General features: G+C 47.1%; 1 protein-coding gene across 3 annotated transcripts in view; it reads left to right on the forward strand.

Annotated features, from left to right (window-relative positions):
- The window catches only part of LOC119965747 (cadherin-20-like), a 185,027-nt gene extending 182,382 nt beyond the window's left edge, over positions 1–2,645 (forward strand). For 2 of the 3 annotated variants that reach the window (XM_038796530.1, XM_038796531.1), the window contains exon 12: positions 1,384–1,880. In XM_038796530.1, coding sequence (XP_038652458.1) covers positions 1,384–1,880 — 497 coding nt within the window. Of the gene's footprint in view, positions 1–1,383 lie in introns of all 3 variants that reach the window. The other variant, XM_038796532.1, reaches the window with a different exon arrangement.
- The last annotated feature ends 15,976 nt before the right edge of the window (positions 2,646–18,621 follow it).

An 18,621-nucleotide genomic window follows, 5' to 3' on the forward strand; every position in this document is an offset into this window, starting at 1 on the left:
ACAAGTTCCCTCCACTGGCCCTACTCTCACTCTGATCATCCTCTTATTTCTCACATAAGTGTAGACGCCTTGGGGTTTTCCCTAATCCTTCCCGCTGGAGCATTTTCATGCTCCCTTCTAGCTCTCCTAAGTCCATTTTTGAGTTCCTTCCTGTCTACCTTGTAACCCTCTCGAGCCGTGCCAGATCCTTGCTTCCTCAACCTCACGTAAGCTTCCTTCTTCCTCTTTTTTTTTTTTAAATTTAGATTACCCAATTATTTTTTCCAATTAAGGGGCAATTTAGCGTGGCCAATCCACCTACTCTGCACAATTTTGGGTTATGGGGGTGAAACCCACGCAGACACGGGGAGAATGTGCAAACTCCACACGGACAGTGACCCAGAGCCGGGATCGAACCTGGGACCTCAGCGCCGTGAGGCGGTTGTGCTAACCACTAGGCCACCGTGCTGCCCTTTCCTTCTTCCTCTTGACAAGAAGCTCCACTTCTCTTGTCATACAAGGCTCCTTCACCTCACCATTCCTTCCTTGTCTCAGTGGGACAAAACTATCCAGCATTCGCAGCAAGTGCTCCTTAAACAACACCCACATTACCGTTGTGCATTTCTCTGTTGCAAATTCACCCCACTATCACTGCCAGCGAGAACAGACATTTTGGTGCTCAGCCAACAATCTGTCCACTGCAGCGGGAACGGAGAATCCTGGAGGCAGGAATGGAGAACTGAAACCACACGGCCATCACACCTCCAACCTGGCTACTGTACCTGGTCAGAGTTGATGGAGTGAGATGAATAGGCATGAACTAAGACCCATCATTGGTCAGGAAAGAGCCTGCGTTCTGTCCAACCTGTGACACACAATGGTGAAACTCTTGCCTGTCACAACATATTATATTCTCAGCCCCACCTGAAACCAGGTGACCTATTGAGAGAGGAAAAAATTCAGATTAAAGTCCTAGGCCAACTTGGGGGGGGGGGCTGGAGGAGGAGATAAAATCATAGAATGGCCACAGCACGCAAAGAGGCCCATCAAGTCTAGTCCCGACTCTCTGCAAGACCCAACTGAATATTCCCCATTGCCCTGCGAATCATTTCTGTTCAGAGAATTAGCCAACACTCTAGAAAGCTGTGGTTGAACTTTTCTTGGATGAAGGAGTCTCCTGCTGGTTGGGGGGGGGGGGGGGGGGGGGGGGTGTAGGGTGAGGAGGGAATGGGTCATTATTTTGCCTTGGGGGGGTTACCAATTGGGCAAGATTGAAATTTTTACAATGACGTTTAAGGCATTATGTTGAAAAGTGTCAACAGCGTCTCTCTTTTTTCAGCACTAATACAAGATTCTTGGCCCAATCCCAAAGAGTTTACACCATTTCTTCTGCTTTCTTTTCAGTGTTGGTATTGTTTATTTTAACAATGAGGAGACACAAGAAGAAGTCCCTGATCATCGATGATGAGGAAAACGTCCACGAAAATATTGTGCGATACGATGATGAAGGTGGGGGAGAAGAGGACACGGAGGCCTTTGACATTGCCGCCTTGTGGAATCCCAGGGAAGTGCAGGTGGCAAAATCCAGGAGGGATATGCTGCCCGAAATCGAAAGCCTCTCCAGATACGTGTCGCAATCCAGAACAGGGGATGACAATGTAAACAGCTACATTCTGGCAAAGTTGCACGATGCCAACACAGACCCCTGTGCCCCCCCTTTCGATTCCTTGCAGACTTATGCCTTCGAAGGGAATGGCTCTGTGGCCGAGTCGCTGAGCTCCTTCGAGTCAGCCACAACGGACTCAGACCTCAATTACGATTATCTCACCGACTGGGGGCCGCGTTTCAAGAAACTGGCAGATATGTACGGGGGCTCTGAGGGCATCGAAGACTCATTGTAGCCAGCCAGTGGCAGCTCCTTGAACAGTGACAAGCCGTGTAAATGTGGAACTCTTTCCATTTCGGTCTAAAAGGCTCACAGTCAGGCTGAAGCGGTCTTTGGATCTTCCCCCAGCTTTAATTGCACCGTATCAGAAGTGTAGCCGTGACAGCACAGTCATGTGAGAGAACGGATGGAAAAATAACCTGATTTTCTGAAGTCATTATTCGCCTGCGGGGAAGAAGAACAGAAAATAAAAGGCGTTAAGGTCGCTCAGTCTCTGAGAATTAAAGTGATTAGATCTTGCCGGTGTAACACTGAACGCTAATCAAACGCTGAGCAGCAACATTGCACAGCACATCCCCCATCTCTCAGGCGAATACATTCTTCAATCAGAATGGAATTGACCTACATTTGAAATTTGCTTTTTCCTTTTTAGAACACACTGTAAATACATTTGCAAGTGCAGCGCTTATTAATCAGGCCACTGCTTCAGTCACACAGTCAGCAGGCTGATTCCCAATGCGGAAATTCACACAGCTGCACTCTTGTAACCCAGCAAACTGAGGAGCTGTGAACAAGGCTCCCTCTTTTCGATTTGATTTAATCGCAACTTCTCGGAAAAAAACAGTTCCTCCTTTTATATAAAAGAATCACACCAACTGACAGTGTGGATGTTTGTTGAAAGACCAGTCTGGCCAGCTGAGAGCTCAACTCCATGCAAGCTCGGCCTACGTAATCAGAATACACAGGCATGGTTCACAGCTCTGAGGTGTCACCGCACCACCGCCCCCCCCCCCCCCCCCCCCCCAACCCACCATCCTGAAGGCCCCAGGTTTGAAACCGCCTTTGCTTCTTTTTTAATTCGTGGACGTGGGCGCCACTGGCTTAGGCTGCCATTTGTTGCCCTTCTCTTACTGCCCTTGAGACGGTGGTGGTGAGCTACCTTCTTGAACCGCTGCAGTCCATGGGGTGCAGGAACTCCCAAAGTGCTGTTAGGGAGGGAGTGTGCCAGGATTTTGACCCAGCGACAGTAAAGGCAATTAAGTTCCAGGTCAGAATGGTGAGTTACTTGGAAAGGAACTTGCGGACTCTGGTGTTCCCATGCGTCCGCTGCCTTTGTCCCTCTCTGCGGGTTTGGACGGTGCTGTCGAAGGAGCTTTGGTGAGTTGCTGCAGTGCATCTTGTAGACAGTACACACTGCTGCCACTTTGTGTCAATGATGGAGAGAGTGAATATTTAACGTGGTGGATAGAGTACCATTCAAGCGGGCTGCTTTTTCCTGGATGGTGTTGAGCTTCTTGAATGTTGCTGAAGCTGCACTTATCCAGTGTATTCCATCACACTCCTGACTTGAGGAGCCTTGTAGATGGTGGGCAGGTGTCAGGAGCTTAGTTACTCACTGCAGAGTTCCCAGCCTCTGACCTACTCTTGCAACCACAGTATTTATATGGCTGGTCCAATTGAATTTCTGGTCAATGGCAATCCCCAGGATGTAGATAATGGGGGATTTAGTGATGGTAATACCACTGAATGTCAAGAGGAGATGGCGAGACTTTTTTTTTGTCGGAGATGGTCATTGCCTGGCACTTGTGCAGCATCATTTGTCACACAGGAACCCAAGCCTGAATATGTGTGCGCACAGACTGTGACTGCTGCATTAAGTAAGGAGTTGTAAATGAAGCTGAACACGGCGTCAGCATCAGCGAACATCCTGCTTCTGATCTCATGACGGAGGGAAGCCATTGATGAAGTGAAACAAGTCTGGATTTGTTTTCTTTTTTAAAGCCTGATGTGCTTCGGTACTCAAACTGTTCTTGGCCACATTGTTCAATACACTAATCATGAAGCAGTCAGCCAGGCCCCGCCGTGAAACAGGAGTTGTGGAGGGGGACGGACTGGAGGGACGCGTGCCAGATGTTTGTTGTACACCAGCTTACTGGATGCCAGTGAATTGCAAACTCTGACTGTCCGTCAATGACAGCTGAATCACGTATTAGACAGCAGCAGGGATCAAACAAAGCCCTTTGAAATGTAACAAGACAAAATTTGTATTGAAACACAGTCAGGGCACAAAAATGATGGCATTAAATCAGAGTGAGAAATGCAAAACTCATTTTCACTGACTGTACATGTAGCTAAATTACATTGGAATTGGAGAACTGCAAAAGAGACAAAGCAATGTTCATTGAATGACAGGTTCCACTCTCCCCGGTGCTATTGGGTGTGCTTTATGCACCCAGCTGGCTTAACCTAGCTGGCCCAGGAGAATTCTCGAAACAAACAAAGAGCCTATCCTGAATTTAGTCTGGATGAATCGTGGACACAGGATTGAAAGGAAGGGTATACTTCATTCCCTTTGTGTTTACTGTTTCTGCTGCAGTAGAGGCAGATTTATCGCTCACCAGGTTTGTTCTGTACCATTACTGTTGTATCTGTAAAGGGAATTCTGTGTTAACACATGAATCCTGAAACAACAAAGGGTGGATGTTCTTGTTTATGGGATTTTTTTGTACATTTGTTAATTTCTTTTTAAAAAATGAATCTTGATGTGCTGATTGTCAGTGCATTAGCAGTTGTTTTAATAAAGTAAAACATGACTGATTTTGTCACTACCTCTCTCCGTGAAAGGCAACAATCTCCTCCGGTCAAATGTCCAACGCTTGAAATGTGCTCCCTGTTCAAGTCAGTTATCACCAACTCCCTCTGCCCCCCCCCCCCCCCCCCCCACCCACCCACCGTCCGCCATCCCCGTCCCCCCAGGACGAGCTCCCTCACCTCACCCACCAACCTCGCTGAGGGTTCCCAACTGCGGTTGAACGTATGCCTGGAAGTTTAATCCTGGAACCTTCAACTGCCCTGAATCCACCGTCCTACCATTGGTTACCCAACATCCATCGTCATGCTACCCAACCTTCCCACAGCCAATCAGAAAGCAAATAGACTCTTTGTTACCCAAATGGATGATTCTGGAATTGTTGTTCAGACAACCAAGCCCCCCGCCCCCCCCCCCCCCCCCCCCCCCCCCCCCCACCCACACCCCCAACGATCTCTGATATTTAGAATTGAGAAACAAGATTTGGAAAACACACAATGGCCCAGATCTTGTGGTCTGCGGCGATACTTTGGGAGAACGCCACTGTCTGCAAAGATAATTACAACTCTACCATTTTGCGTCCTTATAGTCAGGCCTTCCACTCCCGGCCACAGCTGAGATCTGTTGGTGCAGCCAAACGCAGACAATGCTGGCAAAGAGAGGCAGCACGGAGGACATGCTCCCTTATTATATCAGTAGCGGTATTAAAGGTTTTCAGTGCCGTTAGTGAGTGAGTGGAGGATGGGTGGGTAGGTGTTTGGAAGGATGTGAGTGGGAGTCGGGTTGGGAGGCAATAGTCAGGTCAAGGGCTTTGCAGAGTGGGTAACTGGGTCAGTAGCGGGTGCATGAGTGGGTATGTGGATGGATTGGTGAGTGAGTGAGCGATTGCATGAGCGGGTGAGTGGTTGGCAAATGAGTGAATGAGGAGTGATTGGATGAGCGAAAGTGTGGGTAAGTGGGTGAGTGAGTGGGCATTTGGAGCGATGGGAGTAGGTGTGGCACAGTGGCGTAGTGGTTAGCACAGTGGGATCCAACCCGGGTCACTGTTCACGTAGAGTTCGCTCACTAGCCCTGTGTCTGCATGGGTCCCACCCCCACAAACCAAAAGATGTGCCGGGTAGGTGGATTGGCCGTGCTAAATTGGCCGGGGCAGCAGGGTAGCATGGTGGTTAGCATAAATGCTTCACAGCTCCAGGGTCCCAGGTTCGATTCCCGGCTGGGTCACTGTCTGTGTGGAGTCTGCACGTCCTCCCCCTGTGTGCGTGGGTTTCCTCCGGGTGCTCCGGTTTCCTCCCACAGTCTAAAGATGTGCGGGTTAGGTGGATTGGCCATGCTAAATTGCCCGTAGTGTCCTAATAAAAGTAAGGTTAAGGGGGGGGTTGTTGGGTTACGGGTATAGGGTGGATACGTGGGTGTGAGTAGGGTGATCATGGCTCGGCACAACATCGAGGGCCGAAGGGCCTGTTCTGTGCTGTACTGTTCTATGTTCTATGTTAAATTACCTGTGAATTGGGGAAAAAAACTATTGGGTACTTACATTTTTTTTTAAAAAGGAGTGATCGGAGTGAATGATGGGTTTGGGAGGGAATAGTCAGGTGAGGGGGTTTAGAGGCTAGTTGGATCAAAGAGTTGGGAGACGGGTGGCCAGGTGTGAGGTAGCGGGGAAGGGGGGGGGGAGCTTGTAGGATTAGGGGTGTAGATCATTAGGTTGGGGGCGTTGTGACTTTGCATGGAGGTGATGGGTTGGATTCTGCTGTTATCCACTGACTTACCGTGAAAATTAAACAGCAGCAGGTATCTAGGTGAGTGTTGCATAGCAAGCCCAAGTCTCCAAGCCTGAGCTCAGCACTATCCCTGTCATGTCCCAGGTAGCCCACCGGTTTAACTTTCCCGGGCATTCCGAGCAATACCATGCATGACCGTGTCTAGGATGTCCGTTAGGTCCTAAAACCTTACAGCAGCAGACATTCACCATTCACCAATTTTGGCATCAAAATATTCAGCCCAATATGTTTACTGCCTCTATAATCTGTCTCCTGGGTGGTCACAACAGTGTCCTGGAGATTGAGCTTCAATTCCTGGAGACTCCTGACGAATTCTGGAAGGTTGATCAGCTCTGGTCCTATTTCCTGGGGCAAGGTTTGAGATGGCGCTGTGCGGGTGAATTTCTAGGCCTATACATTTTGTTGATTGCTGGTCTAAAGTCGTTGGACTAATTATGCGTTGCTATCTCTGGTTCTTTTTACGGCGTCAGGATAGCATAAATTCTTTTCAAAGGAAGAAGTATCACAGAACTGTAGGATTGCTACATCGCAGAATAAGGCCATTCAGCCCACCATGTCTGCATTGCCTCTCCGAGTGAGCAATTTACCTAGTGTCATTCCACCACCTTCTCGCCATAACCCTGAACATTCTTCCGATTCAGATAATAATCCAATTGCCTCTCGGATACTTCCATTGAATGTGCCTCCGCCACGTTCTCAGTCAGTGCATGTCAGACTTGCTGCGATGAGAAACCTCTCCTCATATCACCGTTGCTTCCTTAAACCAGTGCCCCCTAAATCTCGATCCTTCCATCAGTGGGAACATTTTCCCTATTTACTCTGTCCAGACCTCTCATGATTTTGAGTAACTATACTCTGAACATTGCGACATTTATCTGTGACATGTAGCAGCCAACTTGTCCCTTGCAGGATTACACAAACATCAGAACAGAAAACTTGCTTTGATGCTGCGGATTTGAGGAATAAATCTTGGCCAGGACACTGGGAGACTTTCCCAACTCTTCCTCAAATAGTCTCGCGGGAGATTTTTCCGGTTACCTGAGAAAGTACACAGGAGCTTGCAGCAACATCTCATTCAAAAGATGGCAACATTCCTTCAACACGGCATTGCAGGGGCAGCCTTGGTTATGGACTCACATCTCCAGAGAGTTAACTTTGACTGTTACAGTTTCACTCTGAACTATTTCATCTTCATTCATGAGTGATATGTGCCTCCCATTGTTATCTTCCAGGAGGTAAAGATTTGATTGCTGGTCCAAAGTGGTTAGACTAATTATGCATTTCTATCTGTGGTTTTTTTTACAATGGCAGGGTAGCCCACAATTCTTCTCAATGGATGAAGTATAAACCATTCAGTATTCAATGTTATTTACCACTGTCCTGCCAATTTATATATTTTACTTAAATTATTTGGTAAATATCTGGCTATCTCCTCAGAACCGCACCTCCTCCCCCCCCCCCAGCTCTTCCCACTTACTCTCCCCTCCCCCCACTCCCCCATTACCCCATCTTCCACACTCCCCAACTCCCCTCACACTTCTCACTCCTCAACTCCCCCACCCCACCACTCCCCTACTCACCACTCCACCCCACCTCCCCCTCTCCCCCACCCCGCACTCCTCCCATCCCCACTCCTCAACTCATCCCCCCCCCCCCACCTCCCCCACTCTGCAACTCACTCACCCCTCAGGTCCCCCACCCCTGGTCTCCCACTCACCCACCCCACCCATCAATGGCCCCACTCCACATCCCGCCGCCATTTTAAGGGATTTTATAAGTCTGAACAAGAGCTACTGGGCAAGAATCCAAATCACTAATGCAAACCAGAGTTAATGAGTATCCTCACACCATTGTGTGAAGCATTCCCAATCAGTTCTCTCTCTCACTCCAACATAACTGGAAAAACTGGATTTCCTCTCCTTATGGAAGGGAAGGCAAAGAGGAGATATGACACAAATGTTATGTTCTTGTTGTGGCCGTGTTAAGATGCATACATATCATCTTTGACTGGTAAGATAGTTTATTAACAAAATGAACACGTGGAAAGAAAACGAAAGACCTATAATACAAACGGTAATGAATAAGTGGATTCTCCTGGAGCTACTTCTAATACGCCTGTCCTCAGTACGACTTACTACCAGCTGCCGATCTGTGGAGTCACACGGTGGACCACCGTCCCCACCTGTTGGTCGGAGGTCATATACCCAAGAATATACATTGCTATGCATATGCATCTCACCACAACGAACGGTTTCTTTTTCGGTTCTATGCCCTAAGGCAGGTCTAACCCACAGGACCACAACAGGTGGATCAAGGAGGCAGGTCCCAAGTCCGCCCCAGACAAAATAGGGATCGAACCCCTTGCTGTTGCTCCCAATCTGGATCACAGTTACCATCCAGCCAACTAGCTGTAGCAACACTTTTACATGTGTGCTGTGGCCAGGAGCTGTGGGTACCGATGAGAGAGAGGCTTAGATTTCTTTCCATCATGTGAATGGTCAGGAATTTCCCCCACTCCTGGCACATATGTTGAAATATACTCAACCTGTTTGGTTATGTTATGAATACCTTTTCCTTGGCCAAAAAGTCCTGGAATGAAAGTTGAACCCAAAACTTCAAGCTCAGAAGCAGGAGCATTACTCATCCTGCCACAAGTCCACCCCCAAAGGGTTTAGTTAGAATAAAGAGAAATCACTTCCGCTGGACAAAAGGTCAAGAACCAAAGGATTTGAAGTGATTGGCGAATATGAAGGAATTATTTTTGATGCAGCAAATAGTTAGGATTTGAAAAGCAACACCTGGAAGGTTAGTGAAAGCAGATTCAATAATAGTTTCCAAAGGGAAATTGGATAAATACACGAAGGAGTAAAAATTGCATAGATACGCAGAAAGATTGATGAAGTGAGGCTGAGAGTCTTGGGTTACAGGAAGATATAGACGGGATGGTCAAATGGGCAGAAAAATGGCAGATGGAATTTAATTCTGAAAAGTGTGACATGTTACATTTTGGAAGGAGCAATTTGGCAAGGAAATATATCAATGAATGGCACCACACTGGGAAGTCCTGAGGAACAAAGGGACCTTGGCGTGTTTGGCCAGAGGTCTCTGAAGGCAGAAGGACAGGTTAATAGGGTGGTGAAACAGGCACACTGCACACTTGCCTTTATCAATTGTGGCATAGATTACAAAAGCAAGGAATTCATGTTGGAGTTGTATAGAACATTAGTGAGGTCACAGCTGGAGCACTGTGTGCAGTTCTGGTCACCACATTGTAGGAAGGATGTGATTGCACTGGAGAGGGGGTGCAGAGAAGATTCAGCAAGATGTTGCCTGGGATGGGACATTTCAGTTATGAAGAGAGGTTGGATAGGCTTGGGTTGTTTTCGCTGGAGCAGAGAAGACTGAGAGGTGACCTGATCGAGGTGGACAAGATTATGAGGGGCATGGACAGGGTGGATAGGGAGCAGCTGCTCTCCTTAATTGAAGGTCGGTTATGAGGGGTCACAAGTTCAAGGTGTGGGACAGGCAGTTCAGGGGGAATTTGAGGGAAAATATTTTTACCTAGAGGGTGGTGACGGTCTGGAATGCACTGCCTGGGAGGGTGGTAACCTCACACCCTTTAAATGTACCTGGATGAGCACTTGGCTATGGGCCAAGTGCTGGCAAATGGGATTTGGATTGGCAGGTCAGGTGCCTTTCATGCGGCAGTGCAGACTCGATGGGCTGAAGGGCCTTTTCTGCACTGTATTTTTCAGTGATTCTGTGATTCAGACTGGATAGCCTGAATTGCCTCCTTTTGTGTTGTCCTGTGCAATGATAATTTCCCAAGTATTTTCTGTTCCTACCTTCAGCCAATCTTTTTACACATTCTCAGGTTTCATCTTGAATCCCTCCTACTTTGAGCTCGACTGGTCATCTTTTCCGAGGTCATTTAACTCAGCTTCATATCGTGGTTGATCTTAACTCGCCTGCCCAATCTCTAAATCCATAGAGCCCCAACAGTGCAGGAGGAGGCCATTCGGCCCATCGAGTCTGCACCAACCCTCTGAAAGAGCACACGACACAGGCCCCCACTCTGTTCTGTAACCCCAGCTAACATAAGGGCTAATTTTCCCATGGCCAATCCACCTAACCTGCAGATGTTTGGACTGTGGGAGGAAACAGGAGCCTCTGGAGGAAACTCGGCGTAGACACGGGGAGAATGTGCAAACTCCACACGGACATCACTAAAAGTAGATTATCTGGTCATTTAGCCCCTTGCCATTGAGGAGCTTGATCTGTGCCTGATTGGTTGCCATGTTTTCCACCTTACAGCAGTAACTACAGTTTGAAAGATTTTCATTGGCTGTAACGTGCTGTGGGAAGTCGTGAAAGATATAAATGCGAGTCTTGTGTTTCCAGGATCCCAACTTACTGAAAGATGAAGGTCTTGAGCCCGATTTGAAGCCCCCTTTTCACTTGTGTGCTGTCATTCTGCGATGGATCAGAGCAATACTAAACCACAGTCATCATAAAGTCAGATTATGGAAAGTTGATGGAAGTTGTTGCAACTCATCCACTATCACGACCCACTGTCCTCATCTAATCGCAGACTAGTGAACCTCCAAACAGTTATCCACAAGGGTTGTAAAAATAATTTCCATTATAATTAAGGTTCATGTATTTTTTAATCAATGGAATATCATTCCAGTGATTAGCCTGGCCTGTTGCTGTCTAACCAGACTGCTGGAACGTTAACTGCTGGCTTTCCGCAAACAGAAGACCATATAGGGATAATATTGTAAAAAGCAAAAAGGACTTGCATTTTTACAGTGCTTTTCATGACCATCAGATATCCCAGAGCACTTTACAGCCAGTCAAGTACTTTTGAAACATGCTCACTGTTGTAATGAAGAAAGGTTAATCCAACCCACCTAACTTGCACATCTTTGGACTGTGGGAAGACAACTGCAATGTTAGCATTCATGTTGAGAGGGTAGAATACAAGATCAGGGATGTACTTCTGCAGCTGTATAAGGTTCTGGTCAGTTCCTATTTGAAGTATTGTGAGCAGTTTTGGACCTCATATCTAAGGAAGGATGTGCTGTCCTTGGAAAGGGTCCAGAGGAGGTTCACAAGAATAAAGGGGTGATCCTTTAAAACAGAGATAAGGAGGAATTTCTTCAGCCAGAGGGTGGTGAATCTGTGGAACTCTTTGCCGCAGAAGGCTGTGGAGGTCAAATCACTGAGCGTCTTTAAGTCAGAGATAGATAGGTTCTTGTTTAATAAGGGGATCAGGGGTTATGGGGAGAAGGCAGGAGAATGGAGATGAGAAACATATCAGCCATGATTGAATGGCGGAGCAGACTCGATGGGCCGAGTGGCCTAATTCTGCTCCTATGTCTTATGGTCTTATGGACACCGGAGCACCCGGAGGAAACTATGCAGACATGGGGAGAACGTGGAAAAAACACCGCACATTCACCCAAGGCCAGGGTTGAGCCCAGGATCCTGGTGCTGTGAGGCAGCAGTGCTAACCACTGTGCCGCCACGCCGCCCGTCTGAAGACAGCACACAGGCTTCTCCAAACCTCTCTGTCCCGTGCCAGTCTTTTCATTTTCCAATAACTTCTTTTACTTTTCAAGCTATCCAGCATTGATACTCTCTTCCTTTCCTTGACCACCATCTTTTTCCTTGTAATATTCCCTCCATTACGTCTCTTACTAGTCCGTGCCCATTCTCTCTGCCGTTTCCTAATTACAATCAGAATGTTTCTTTGTTTGCCCATCTCCCTCAGATCTTCGCCATTTGTTATTTTTTCTATCCAATTCTCCTCCAATCCCACATTGCATAGCCAATAAGCAAGTTGGTCTCCTCTTTCCATAAGGTCCAAGCCTCAAACCAAATAATAATAATCACTTATTGTCACAAGTAGACTTCAATGAAGTTACTGTGAAAAGCCCCTAGTCGCCACATTCCTGCGCCTGTTCGGGGAGGCTGTTACGGGAATTGAACCGTGCTGCTGGCCTTGTTCTGCATTACAAGCCAGCTGTCTTTGCCGACTGCGCTAAACCAGCCCCTACAATCAAGCTCTTTACAAGTTGTTTGTTGCACCTTTGATATTATGCAGCTGTTATGCTTCCTAAATATTTATATTTTTGCACCTGTTCAGGTTCTGGATTCTCAAGCGGAATCCTGGAGGGTTGGCAACTCTTAGATCTGTAGAAGGTAGGCAGATTGGAAGAAGGACATCTTTCTGTTATTTCTCCAAGGCTTCCTCCAAAGTCTAGGAACAAGAGGAGGCCATTCAGTCCCTCACGAGAGGGCCATTCAAGACAGGGCCATTCAGTCCCTCAAGAGGAGGCCATTCAGTCCCTCAAGAGAGGGCCATTCATCCCTCAAGCGCAGGTCATACAGTTCCTCAAGAGAAGGCCATTCAGTCCCTCAAGAGAAGACCATTCAGTCCCTCAAGAGAAGGCCATTCAGTCCCTCAAGAGGACATTCAGTCCGTCAGGAGAGGACCGTTCAGTCCCTCAAGCAAAGGCCATTCAGTCCCTCAAGAGAAGACCATTCAGTCCCTCAAGAGGAGGCCGTTCAGTCCCTCAAGAGGAGGCCATTCAGTCCCTCAAGCGAAGGCCATTCAGTCCCTCAAGAGGAGGCCATTCAGTCCCTCAGGAGAGGGCCGTTCAGTCCCTCAAGAGGAGGCCATTCAGTCCCTCAGGAGAGGGCCGTTCAGTCCCTCAAGAAGAGGACATTCAGTCCGTCAAGCATGTTCTACCTTTTAATTAAATTGGGGCTAATCTGGACCTCACCTCACCTGACAAAATTCTACCATCTCAGTTTTGAAAATTTCACTTGATCTCCAGCAACCTGAGGCTTTTTGGGAGAGAGCCTAAGGTATCCCAGAACGAAGTGCACAAAGTAAATTTATTTCCAAAGAAGGTGTATCTGATATGTATGCATCGAACATTATCCATAAACCAATGAAATCCATAAACATACATGGTTACAAAAAAGTAACCGAAGAATCTAATTGAATGGGAGAGAGAGCTCATGATTTTTATTACAGTTTGTGTGTGGTGCGCTATCAATTGCACTTAAAGACTCGAATCGGTACAAGAGAGGCTTTATTATAGTTAGATGTTTATCCTCCGACTGCAGCTGGTAGAAGGCAACTCAGGAGAACTCATACATATTCATACGGCTCCCTGTGGGCGGAGTTAGCCGGCAGGGGCTACCGACGAACCTGTAGTACAGGTACTGCTGTACATCCCCTAATACAGGCACACATACAATTACACAGTGATGGATCACCACAGTGTGACAATGTGCCACCTGACTTAACTCACAAATGGCTCAGCTCGGATTTTAAATGTACGAAGCTCCTCGTTCTTCATTCCCCCACCGGAGGAAATTAGTTTCTTCATACCTAAAGCAACAAATAATTTTGAAATTTTCAGATCATCCCTTGATCTTCGGGGGGGGGGGGGGGGGGGGGGGGGGAATACAAGTCAAGTTCGTCCAACCTCTCCTCATAATTTAACCCTTTTAGGCTCAATCTCAGTTGCGGTGAATCTGAGGTGTACTCACTCCGAGACCAATCCTTATGCGTGGCGCCAGAAATGGAACACAGTTACTCCAGGTGGCTTCTGTCCAAAGCGCGTACGACTGAGGCATCACTTCCTCACTTTTCTATCGCAGCTCTTGTCAAATAACAGCCAACATTCAATTAGACTCTTCGGTTACTTTTTGTAACCATGCATATTTGTGGATTTAATTGGTTTATGGATCATGTTAGATGCATACATATCAGATACACCTTCATTGAAAATAAATTTACATTGTGCACTTCATTCTGGCATACCTTAGGCTCCCTAGGTCGAATGGCCTACTCCTGCTCATCTTGCCATCTGTTGATGGGATTGAAGTTTGATCATTGTCCATCGGCCATCTTTGATGTAACAGTTGAACCAGGGGCAGGACGTTTCCTAATCTGAGATGGCAATTCCAGCACTGCCGTGCCACTGAACATCGCTAAGCAAGCTGGTAACATCCTGGAGCTTTGTCTCACTTATACCGCAGCTGGCAGGTTTCAGAACAATGCTTGCTGCACAAGGTCACAGTAAGAATCAGTACAAAATGCAGCTCTCTTACCCTGGGCAGAGGGCTTCAGTCCAGTCTGGCTGCAGCCAAACCAAGATGGCAGCATGTGGCTTCCATTTCATTTTGTTTACCTCAGGCAGCACAGGAGTGGGAGTCTACACGGTTACTGAGACTAATGTCAAATTTATTCATTATCATTCCACCAGTTGCCATGGTTGGATTTCCATAGAACATGATTTCCATAGAATCCCGACGGTGCAGAAGGAGGCCATTTGGCCCATCTGCATAGCCCTCCGAACCAACACCCTACCTAGACCCTCTTCCCAGAACCCCACCTAAGCTGCACATCTTTGGACACTAAGAGACAACTTAGCATGGCCCCAGAGCACTAATTGGGCCACTGTATCACGAGTGATATTACCATTACATCACCGTCACCCGCAGTATAAATTTGAAATTTGACATTGTTGTATTTTGTTTTAGACCCCATAAAACATACTCATTACTCCTCTCCCACCACCACCCCGAGACCACCGCCCCTCCCCGCCGGAACCTGGAGCCAAGTTGCTACGTACCAAACCTAAATAGGGGCTGGTTTAGCTCACCAGGCTAAATCGCTGGTTTTTAAAGCAGACCAAGCAGGCCAGCAGCACGGTTCGATTCCCGTACCAGCCTCCCCGGACAGGCGCCGGAATGTGGTGACTAGGGGCTTTTCACAGTAACTTCATTGAAGCCTACTCGTGACAATAAGCGATTTTCATAAATAGACTCCATACTCAGAGAGTGTTCTTATGTGGCATCTTTCATAAAGAATACCATGGACCTTGCTCAATTAATTGCCGGTTAACACTTTACCATTGAGTGACACTTACATGCGACAGATGTCCATTTATTCCGCTGATGTTGAAAAATAAGGACAGGCACCCTGATAGCACGATCGTATAATGATGGTAAAAACTGCAGGAGGTGAGCTGGTTCTTGGCGTTTGCAGTTTTATGCATGCTGTGTAGCTTAATGAAATTCTGACTTGAGCAGAGATTGCTTAATCAGTGCTCTTTGAAAGAAGACCTTAAATGTAAAGAGAAAATAGTGATTTGTTTTGCTTGACTATTTCAGATAGTCCAAAAACTTGAAGCTATGATTTTGGCACGTAAGAAAAACCTTAAATTGCGAGCTGCTTCACCAAGGGAGAGCCACCTTAGCAGCGGCAAATTTTTAAGAATCAAAAAAGCTTTGCTGGAAATACATAAGAACCAGGAGCAGGAGTAGGCCATCTGGCCCCTCGAGCCTGCTCCGCCATTCAATGAGATCATGGCTGATCTTTTGTGGACTCAGCTCCACTTTCCCGCCCGAACACCATAATCCTTTATTCCTTTATTCTTCAAAAAACTATATATCTTTATCTTGAAAACATTTAATGAAGGAGCCTCAACTGCTTCACTGGGCAGGGTATTCCATAGATTCACAACCCTTTGGGTGAAGAAGTTCCTCCTAAGCTCAGTCCTAAATCTACTTGCCCTTATTTTGAGGCTCTGCCCCCCTAGTTCTGCTTTCACCCGCCAGTGGAAACAACCTACCTGCATCTATCCTGTCAATTCCCTTCATAATTTTATATGTTTCTATAAGATCCCCCCCCCCACCCCACCCCACCCCCACCGCCCCCCCCACCCCCCCCCCCCCCCCCCACCCCGCATCCTTCTAAATTCCAACGAGTACAGTCCCAGTCTACTCAACCTCTCCTCGTAATCCAACCTTACAATACATAACAGGTTTGGCAGCGTCTGAAAAGAACAAAGATTTGTTGACATTTCAGAGATGCACCCGTCATCAGAATCAGAAATCAGAATGTAAGAGCACATCGTCCCTCTTCCCTTCCTTCTCCACAGATGCTGTCAGACCGTGCTGCGATTGTCCAGTATTTTCTGTTTTAGTTTCAGCTTCCAGCATCTGCGGCAATTTGCTTTTATCTTCCGTAAGAGCGCATCCTTACGGGGACTGAACAAGATACGGTGGCAGGGTTCATTGGGGAGAACAACAAGCCATCATTTCCTGTCATGAAATATTGGGAAGGCTAAAGCCATTGTTTACAGCCCCACTCTGAACTCAGTTCCCTGGTTGCTCACAGCTGATGTCATTCTCTCTCTCTCTCTCTCTCTCTCGAGCAACAGGCTGAGATTAAGCCACAATGTTTATAACCTTGGTGTCATATTTGATCCCAAGATGAGATTCCAACCTTACCTTTTGCTCTATCACGAAAGGCCGCCCATTTTCACTTCCAGGACATGACTCCACTTTGCCTGTGTCAGCTCATTTGCTGCTGAAACCCTCATTCATGCCTTTATCTCGTTTAGACTATGTCAACGCACTCCTGGGGGCGCTCCCACATTCTGCCCTCTGTAAACCTCACATCACCCAAAACTCTGCTGCCTGTGTCTTACCTTGCACCATGTTGGCTGATCTATACCGACTCCTGGCCTAGCAATGCCTCCATTTTAAAATTCCTATCCTCATTTTCGATTGCCATTAAATCTCCCGATCTCTCTCAAGCTCACTGAGCTAAAATCGCTGGCTTTTAAAGCAGACCAAGCAGGCCAGCAGCACGGTTCGATTCCCGTACCAGCCTCCCTGGACAGGCGACAGGCCAGCAGCACGGTTCGATTCCCGTACCAGCCTCCCTGGACAGGCGCCGGAATGTGGCGACTAGGGGCTTTTCACAGTAACTTCATTGAAGCCTACTCGTGACAATAAGCGATTTTCATTTCATTTTCATTTCATTTCTCCTCCAGCCCTACAGGATCCAAAGATCTCTGGCCTGCTCCAAATTTGACACCTTGAACATTGTTTATTACTGTACTATTTGGGGGTTGGGGGGGGGGGGGGGGTGGGGGGGAGGGCAGAGTGGTTTCAGCTGCCTGGGTGCTAAGCTTTGGCATTCCCTTTCTAAACCTCACCACTTCTCTGCTCCTTTAAGAAACTCGCTATAATCTATCTCTTGGACCGAGCTGTCCTAATTTCCCTTTATGTGGCTTATTGTCAGGTTTCCTTTGAGAACACCCCTGAGAAGCACCTTGGGGCATTTTGTGATGCTAAAAGGGGCTGTATAAAAGCAAATTGTTGTTATCTAAATTGTAATCAGACTGAAAGCTCAGACTGAAGGCTATGAAGGGAAATAGCGAATTAAACCAGGACGGCTTATACAAACAAAGAATTTCTTGTTCACACGGATAGAAAACCAGGCACTACAATCACAGTCTTGGGAATGGCTTATAGCGACGCATAAAGATGACCTGCCTTATCGGGACTTGCAGGCAAACTCTTCGTCAGGAAACGCCTGACTAAATGGTCAGTAAACAGTGACCTGGTATGTCCAGGCACTAGTGAATTATTGATTTGGAATTCATTAGAATATGAAACCGTCTGACATTGGAATGATTTGATTTGATTTGATTTTGATTTGATTTATTGTCACATGCACTGAAGTACAGTGAAAAGTATTTTTCTGCGTTCGAGGGAACGTACACAGTACATACATAGTAGACAAAAGAATAATCAACAGAGAACATTGACAAATGGTACATCGACGAACAGTGATTGGTTACAGTGTGGAACAAGGGGCCAAACAAAGCAAATACATGAGCAAGAGCAGCATAGGGCATCGTGAATAGTGTTCTTACAGGGAACAAATCAGTCCGAGGGGGCGTCGTTGAGGAGTCTGGTAGCTGTGGGGAAGAAGCTGTTCCTATGTCTGGATGTGCGGGTCTTCAGACTTCTGTATCTTCTGCCTGATGGAAGGGTCTGGAAGAAGGCAATGCCTGGGTGGGAGGGGTCTCCGATAATGCTGTCTGCCTTCCTGAGGCAGTGGGAGGTGAAGACAGAATCAATGTGGGGGTGGCAAGTTTGTGTGATGCGTTGGGCTGAGTTTACCACACTCTGCAGTTTCTTGCGATCTTGGACCGAGCAGTTGCCATACCAGGCTGTGATGCAGCCGGATAGGATGCTCTCTATCGCACATCTGTAGAATTTTGTGAGAGTCGATGCAGACATGCCAAATTTCTTTAGCTTCCGTAGGATATAGAGACGTTGTTGGGCTTTCTTGACCGTTGCATCAAAGTGAGTGGACCAGGATAGACTGTTGGTGATGGTGACCCCCCCAGGAACCTAAAGCTACCAGGACTGAACCTTTCTCAGACAGGTCACTCCAATTTGCCGTTAAAAGTGTCAGGAAAATAAAGGTAGTTGTATGGGATTTATATTTGTGTTGGTAAAGATTAGAAATAAGGTATAGTTTTAAGTGTATCTAA

Source organism: Scyliorhinus canicula, chromosome 5, assembly GCF_902713615.1.
Source record: "Scyliorhinus canicula chromosome 5, sScyCan1.1, whole genome shotgun sequence".
Classification (NCBI taxonomy): Eukaryota; Metazoa; Chordata; class Chondrichthyes; order Carcharhiniformes; family Scyliorhinidae; genus Scyliorhinus; species Scyliorhinus canicula.